Raw genomic sequence first — 8,271 nt, forward strand, 5'->3', positions numbered from 1 at the left:
ACTGGAATGAAGGAAAAACAGGAAAATATTTTCATCCTATTAGCTCTGAATGCCCAAATGCCGACTATTAGAGGCCAGCACCGGTAGCCAAGGGAACAGCCCTCCTGCAGCAAAAAAAAAAAAAGTACAGCTGAACAGCACATAGAGAGGACTGCACCACAAAAGGTTCACCAGACCATGAGAACATTTGGGTTTTGTTGTCGGGCTAGGTGTTTTGTTTTGTTTATTTTAATATAGATGGATAGCTCTAATCTTTTCTCCATTCTGAGCGTTTGGACCACCTGCAGCTTAAAGTGCTGAGGCACTCTTCAGCCTTTAATGGGTGTAGGAGAGCTTCAAAGAGCTACTGCAATCCCATCAAATATAATGCACAGCTAGTCCAGAACAAAAAAAGCTGGTTTGGTCTCCAGTACCAAACTTGTGTTTGTGCACTGGTTCAGCCTTGGCTGCAGGCAGAAGGTGAAGATGACTATGATGAAGAGCTGTATTTCTGTCCCAATCCTCTGCCATTCAGGGATTTAAACTCACTGCAGGCCACCCTTTCTCTTATTCTATTTCTCTGTTAAACTAGTGGTTGTTTTTTTTTTTTTTGTTTTTTGTTTTTTTTTCCAGTGTTTGGGCCAAGTTACACTCAGCAAGTCCTTTAAAACAACAACATGGGGTCTAGCTGGAAGAAGATGATGTTTGACATACTGGAGAAAGTGCACAGAGTCCCTTGGTTTTAACCGTATTCTTCACTGTCTGAGTAGTATTGCGCATAATTTCCAACAAGAAACAGCATTTGTTTGTAACTTATTAGCTCAAGTCACCAAGCACAGAAAGTGCTTAATCAATTCCTCTCCTCACAGTCATCTGATCAATTTGTAGTGTCAAGGCAAAAGCAGAGAATAAATGTTCTATAGCCCAGATTGCACAAGGACCTTTCTAAAAGCAATGTTTCCAGAGCTGTTGGTATTAAGGGTCAATATCATTAGATTTCAAGGTTATATCTGTTTCTCAGTTTTACAATATCTCTGATTCACCCTAATGAATAAGAATTGAATCAAAGACCTTTGTTCTTTCATTCTTGAACATGAAAAGATGTCACTAATTTTTTTCTGTCCCTTTATGTCCCCAGGCAATGTTAATGCCTTTCAAGAGTGCTAAGCGAAGCATGAAGGTCACTGCTCTTCTGTAGCATTAGCAGTAGGCTCCAGAGCACCAGGTGTCTTTGCTTGCCTCTAAATGCCATTTTCCCAGCTTGTGTGCAATGCTGTCATTGCAGTCTGACAGAGGACTTCACCTTTGGTTCTCCAGAGGATAGTGTTTCTGAGATCCTTCTAAAATGTAAAACTTTTCTACAGTTTTGCACCAAGCTCTTGCAGTATTGCAAGGTATCAACATGTGGGATGAGAGCAAGTATTCTGGGCTCAGTGCTGTGAGATGCTGAGGCAAAATATTAATTGAAATTGCCAGTTTAAGGGACATTTGCATTACTGTGACAGCTAGCTCTGCTCTATCTCAGCTTACCTTTAAAGTAAGATACTACGTGTTTCCTTTGTCCCAGTTGCAGAACAAATGAGCAAACAATGCCATAGAGGAAAGGCCCACCACTTCCCTAAAGATAACAGCCACAAAAAGCTGCTTGCAGTGTTGACAGTCTCACAGCCTCTTATCTTCTTTTCAGCTGCTATTAATAACAAACACTCATGCTGAGGTGGCTATTGCATCTTTACAGAATAGCATCCCACAGATATTATCAGAAAGACATTCAAAGGCAAGTTTCCCATTTTAGTGTTTGTTGGCTTGTAAAGAACTAACAGATCCTTGCCATGCTAAATGTTGTTTGTTTGGAGAATAGTCAGTTTGGGCCATCTGTGATACTGTGTAACCTTAATTAAGTCAATAACCACTCAATGCTTGTTTTCATTTCAATACAATAGTGAAAATACAGGTTTTCTTCTCAGGAGTTTGCAGCACTGGTTATTGTAAAGCTAGTTTCTTGGGCAGGAAACTCCATAGGAACATGGAGTGCTTCCAGTTACAGGAGAGCTGGCAGGAAATCAGCTCACTTCTTTCCAGTGTTTATCCTGAGATAATGAAATGCTCAGACCAAGCTATTAAGTGCCAAAAGAGAGCTTACAGAATAAGGAATGTTTCACATAAGTTCACAATGGCCTCATCTTTAAGTTAGGAAATTACACAGTGGCCAAACAATTAACAGTTTTATTCTGCGGCTTTCCTATTGCAGCCTGGTATGTAATGGCTCCACGACCTGAGAAGCAGTTCTGTGTTTGTGGTGATTAAAGTGCACTAAAATGCTCTGGGTGACAGTACTGTACAAATGTGGAGTTCTCATTTCTTTTGTTCTATCAGATGGCTTTCAGCTGCTAAGAAAAACTCTCGAGGGTATGTTTAAAGCACCACGTTTCAGTTTTGCATTAACAGGATGAGAACTCCGACTATACTCATGATTATGAGCATATGTATGCATTACTATCATGCTGTTCATAAATCCCCATCTGAAATCACCTCTCCAAAGTGGTCTTAATTTTACAAATCCACATTGCACGAATTTTTTACTGGCTGATCTAGAGGAAGAAAGAATAACAAATCAGACTATATTACCAAACCAATCCCCATACTACAAACAAGACTGTAAAACAAAGGAAGATGTATAAAGCACTATATTTGGAATTAATATACCACTGGTAATTGTAACTAGTATTAGAGTAGAAGACAATAACAACAAACTAGATATATGTGATTTAGTATCTAAAATTAGTATAGTTAGTGGTTATAGTGTTTGCTACAAGAGTGGATGCTGAATATAAAAGCATTGGGAGGCTACAGATATGGAATAAGAAATTAGACATCACAAATTTCGTACAGAATTAGATTGTTAAAGTCTTAAGAGTCTTGGAGAAATCTGTTTTGTTTAGATTCTGGGCCATCTTATTGATACAGCATCTGGAAAGTCAGAGCATGATAGACAATGAGATATTTTCCAGGGACGTTGCACCTCCAGAGAGAAGCTACCTGGGCAAGTTCCTCTCTCTCAGTCTCATGATAGTGAAAAATTGTCAATAGACTGAATTTCTTTCCATATCAAATACAAAGTTTGAAGATGGTATTCTTTCTCAGTGCAATGATTTACATGCAGAGTCTCCCAGACCATCCCAGTGGGTGTGGACATGTCTAAGAATGCTCACACGCTACCCTCACACACTGCAGAAATAAGTCCTTTTTGGCAGCTGTACACAGTCTGGCAAGCTGCAAAGCTGTTTTTTACAATGCAATGCAGAAATAGAGCCACCAGAACAAGTCCTTTTCTGTTTACATAACATCATGCAGCTTCTTTACCTGACAGCTTATTTTGTCCAGAATAAATACAAAGGACACTTGGGACACAACAGGATGTGGCAGCAGTGCTTTTCAAATATCAGCACAAGAACAGCACTCCATTAGCAATCTTTTCACAGCTGCAGGAGGCACCCTGTTGTGAATGCTTTCGTGATTTAAAACTACATATTTGAGAGTGTATTTAACTAATTAAAATTGGTCACAATTCCTTTTCAAGTACATTGCTGCTTTATTAAAGGAAGTTGGCTGTGTGCTTAAATCAATACAAATGAGAGAAAACGAAAACAGAGTGGTTTGCAAGCTGTGAGACTGAGTTAAAGTGCTTTACTCCTAAGAGGATCCACCAATCCTGAAAAGATCAACAAGTGTTCCATATTTCTAAGTACACTATTATAACCATGAAGCTATCACACTTTATGACCTCAGAGGAGTTGGAGGAATAGTTTTCTTCCCAAGAGGACATAAAATTTAGCCTTTGTAACATCAGTTAAAAAGAAAGAAAGAGAAGGAGCACTGGCCTTTTGATAATACCCTTGTAATATCAGAGCAAGATGGTTATAAGCCAAGATTTACAGTGCAATTTTCACATCTTAGCCAATTTTGATTATGTCTCATGAACACCATTTCTAGGTTGAGAATAGATCGCTGGGAACATCATTAATTTTGTATAATTTATAACATGCTGAAATGCAGCAGGCTGATCAGATTCGATACTTTACCACTCATGTTTTAGTATAACAGAATTTCCTTAATTTGGGCTTGCCAAAACTAGAGATACAAAATTGGATGATGCTTCACAAACTTATATATACTAACACACTTGACACCTTTTATATGCAAAGTTAATAATATTTAAACTCTGTTCACATGCTATAAAAAAAAACCAACCCAACAAACTACAAATCTCTTCAGTGTGCACTTTATATGTGGCTTTAATTATCTGCTATGTGTGTCAGTTTTATTCAGGATGTTCCCAAGTCCCTGCTTGTTGTACTGCAAACACTGATAATTGGAATAAAGCTTGTACCAGTATGGCAGATTCATTTGGATCAAGGATCTGAGCAAAGTGCTCAGAGGCAGTGAGTGTTATGAACTCAGAAGCTCAACATTTCACTCTGTTCTCCAATGCCTTGAGTTACCTGTAATTGCTTACTCTTGAACACAGAGCTTGCAAACTGTTTTATTAATGGAATGCCACATTTAGTGCACAGGTAACCTTTCCCATGTCTTCTTCTGAAACTTTCCTGAAATGCCACAAAATATTAACTGACTTAACAGAAAAAATAATCTCGCTTTTGTCATTACTGATTTTTTTTTGCAGGCTGCTAAAAGCAGAGCAAAGAGCCTTATACCTAAGGTATGCAACATTTTACAAATACTGCCATCTGTCGTTCCAGCATGCCAGTTTTATCACTCTGCCTCTGTGATTTTTTTTCCAGCAGCAAGCATATCCCTTGCAAGGAATGTTTTGCAAGAAATCTGTTGCAAGTACAGTTGAGTTGGACGAACTACTGTAATTCACACATGATCTGTCTGAAATAGTACACATTGAGATTCTTTAGACATTTATTCTGCCGTGTATACCTTCAGGCTGTGACCAAATTTGTGTTCGTTTCACTCAATTTATTTTAATAGCAAGCTTGTCTCTTTATTCAAGCCATAGCCAGAGCTTTCATGTTCTGAATCAGTTGTACCTTTGCAGCAAAGTCTACACACATGTATCACAAGTTTTGCATACATGTATACATAAAACTGTCTATTTACATATACTGCCCTACATATTTAGACTGTTTCAGTTATGGTTTGTATATATGTAAGCTATATGATTTTATTTAATTGGAGTCCAACATGTAATCAGTTGGCACTGTGCTTCCTAAATCTATCAAAAAAATAGAGAGAGAGCTGGCTGGAAACTAAAAACAATTGGTGTGTAATTGAGCAACGAGTGATCACTGTGCATTGGAGAGTGATCCTAAAGCAGCCAGGTAGACATGGAAGTCAGATACACGGTGACAAACCAGTTGGCAAGGCACTGAAAACAATATTCTGGTTTTTGAAATGTTTGTATGCTTTGTCCAAGGGAATCTCCTGTCTTGGACACTTACCTGCAGTTCCACAGTAGGTCAGTTCCTAGCTCTTCGACTTTTTCTACTACAGCCTCTCTCTTAAACTCTGCCCCTTCAGTTCATCTGCTCAACAAACCTAAGTTCCTTTTGTTCCTGCTTCTCATCTCTCCTGCCCATTTCATTTGCAAGATCTATAAATCTATATATGTATTCTCATGCAGACACATTACTTTTTTGGGCTTGGCATCATCTGGACATGACTTAAATGCTTGTAGATCTAAACTAACCAGAGAAACATCCACATAGACTTATAATCACCAGAGACAGCAACAGGCACTGTCTAGGATCAACAAGCAGCCTGGAGGAACACCTCACAACAGAGTTGATGTGCAAGCAAAGGACAGTATTTTTGTATCCAAAGACAACAAAATTAGGAATGAGTGTATGGACGTGAGTGTGTTGGAACTGCTCCTAACACAAGCCTCAGTACTGAAGCAGCAGACAGGAAAGAGCCTTCCACGCTTGAAACCATGGGGACAAACTCCCAATAGGCCAGAAGAATTTCTCCTCCATTGGAGTGAGATGTAAACAATATCCTTAAGAATATTTTAAATATGTATTTAATAATGTAGAAAGCCACAGAGTTGGTCATGTTTATTGCATCCACAAAAATATACATGTATTTGCATACACAAATACTTCTAAGATACTTATTGAGTGAAAACTGTGTCTTCATGAGATATAAAATGCAAGTTCACCTGACACTTAAAGCCGCAGTCTTAACTGTGACTGACAGTTTTACTCCCCAAATGTTAAAGAACTCGAGGTTTCTTTCTGTTCTTTGTGCAACTGTTTTGCCCTGTTTTTCAAATCCTCTGCCTTGCCATCATTCTTCTCGACACCATCTCCTAGTTTGTACATTCGACTGGCATTGGCACAAGCCCATACGTGACCCAACTCACACCCCTTCAGTGAGTACTTCAAAGCACAATTCATGTCCTTAGGGATCCCAGCTGCTCCTTGGAGGTATATTACACTGAGGTTGAAGCAGCTAGGAGCAAAGTTGCCATCACAGGCTTTTGTGTAATAGTCTCTAGCAACAACTGGGTCAGGTTTATTATCGTTGACTCTGCCATCGTGGGCCAGCAGGCCAACGCTGTGACAGGCATTCACTGACTTCTTCCCACCTTGCTCACATGACTTCAAGAAAGACTTGTAGGCAGCTTTCAAGTCTGCAGCGAGTCCACCTGTGCAACAAGAAACCAAGGTTACTGCAAGGACAGCTTCAAATGGATGGGAGCTTTCTGCTCCGCACTGCTCTCTGGGAAAGATAGCAGCCCTCACTTCAGGCACTACAATCAAAATTTAGGGTTTCAGAGGCCACGTTGCTAACCTTAGGAGGCCCTCCTCCACTTCCTGGTGACCAAATTAGTTTATGCAGACATTGTAATATAAACAAATGGAATAAATGCAGATTTTAAGGAAAGGGCACACAGCAGCATTCAGCATCGGATATACTTACACACTTGCTGCTTATGCAGACACACATAAAACATCACACACGTGGCTAACCTGAAATTCTTTCTTTGGGTGATTAACTTAAGGCTTTAACTTCAGGTTTTCCATCCTTCCCTGCTTTTATTAGGGCAATAAAGGGGGCAGGACGTGTGGGTGTTGGGATCAAAAAGCTGAGGGGCTGAACGGAGCCCGGGCAGAGGGGTGGAAAGGGCAGAGGAAGGGGGATAAAGGGAAAGGGGAAGAGGAAAGGGGGAAGGGGAAAGGGCCGCGACGCAGCACCGGACGCACCTTTGCCGATGGCCTGGTATGCCCCGAGCTTGTAGCAGCTCTCGCCGTGCCCGTACACCTCGCAGTTGTCCCTCAGCACCCGCGCGGCCGCCTCGAAGTCCTTCTTGACGGCGTCCAGGTAGTCAGCCAGGCGCAGGCAGCCTGCAAGGCACCGTCAGAGCCGCGCCCGGGCCGGGGAATGGGGCGAGGGACGCCGGAGAGCCGCTTACCTTCGGGGTCCTTCTCCTTGAAGCACTGGTAGCTGTACTCGACGTGCAGGTTCTCCAGATAGCTCCTCACCTCCTCCTCGTCCCCGAAGTCGATCAGCCCGGCCATGCTGCGGGGCCGCCCCCGGCGATGGCCGTCACCGCCCGCCCGGAGGTGGGGCCGGGACCGCCTGCCCCGCGCCGCCGTGTGCGGCCGCCCCTTCCGCGGCACAGATGAGCTGTGTAAACGGGAGGCGGTTTCAGTGCGGTAACGTGGAGCTGTCGGGCCGAACAAAGCTCAGTTAAACCTTGTGCGCGGGAGGAACCCGGAGCGCCGCCAGCAGCGCTAATGGCGGGCCGGGCTGCGGCGCCCCCTGCTGGCCGCCTCCGGCATTGCAGCGTGGAGCCGTTCGGCCGTGGTGGGTTGGGGTTATTCGTTGGTGTCGCTTCGCTGGTTTGCGAGCGAACGTTGTACAAAGCAACTCCTCCCAAGGTGTAACTGCGAACTCTCCACGTTCGCGTTACCTGGGCAGAGTAATTGTATCGCTGCTACCTCTGTGCTGCCAGCTGGCAACAAACGCGTTCACAGTGCCTGCGCGTCGGGAGGGGTTTTTATCGCTGTTACTGTATCCGAAGCCTGAAATTACTCAGTGCGAAAGCTGCTGGCAAAGCTCCTCTCCAGCAAACCCGACCGCGCCGGAGCAGATCGCTGCGGGAGGAAACGCGTACAGCGTACAGCGTACAGCGCTGCCCTGCGCGGCGCCTTTAAGGGAGGCGGGATCGGCGCTGCGTCCCGGCCGGCTGCGAGCGTTCACTTCCAGGTCGGGAGGGGCAAAAACCGGGAGGGAGGGAGGAAAGAGAGAAAAAAAAAA

The 8,271-nt window shown here is 43.1% G+C and overlaps 1 protein-coding gene across 1 annotated transcript; it reads right to left on the bottom strand.

The window, feature by feature from the left end:
* Nucleotides 1-6,040: 6,040 nt before the first annotated feature.
* On the bottom strand, nucleotides 6,041-8,147 carry COA7 (cytochrome c oxidase assembly factor 7). Its single transcript, XM_031602609.2, has 3 exons — nucleotides 7,424-8,147; nucleotides 7,215-7,355; nucleotides 6,041-6,655 (listed from the first exon to the last, which is right to left on the bottom strand). The coding sequence occupies exons 1-3, from the start codon at nucleotides 7,527-7,529 to the stop codon at nucleotides 6,207-6,209; spliced, it is 696 nt and encodes a 231-aa protein (XP_031458469.1). The 5' UTR covers nucleotides 7,530-8,147; the 3' UTR covers nucleotides 6,041-6,206.
* Nucleotides 8,148-8,271: the final 124 nt, after the last annotated feature.

Source organism: Phasianus colchicus, chromosome 9, assembly GCF_987193195.1.
Source record: "Phasianus colchicus chromosome 9, bPhaCol1.hap1.1, whole genome shotgun sequence".
In the NCBI taxonomy this organism is placed as follows: Eukaryota; Metazoa; Chordata; class Aves; order Galliformes; family Phasianidae; genus Phasianus; species Phasianus colchicus.

Bases quoted from the DNA above. Each gene is read 5' to 3' on its own strand.
- COA7 (XM_031602609.2), bottom strand. From the start codon at position 7,529: ATGGCCGGGCTGATCGACTTCGGGGACGAGGAGGAGGTGAGGAGCTAT. The intron at 7,356-7,423 runs GTAAGCGGCTCT...GGTGCCTTGCAG, and splicing joins CAAGGAGAAGGACCCCGAAG to GCTGCCTGCGCCTGGCTGAC. The intron at 6,656-7,214 runs GTGCGTCCGGTG...CTTGTTGCACAG, and splicing joins ATACCAGGCCATCGGCAAAG to GTGGACTCGCTGCAGACTTG.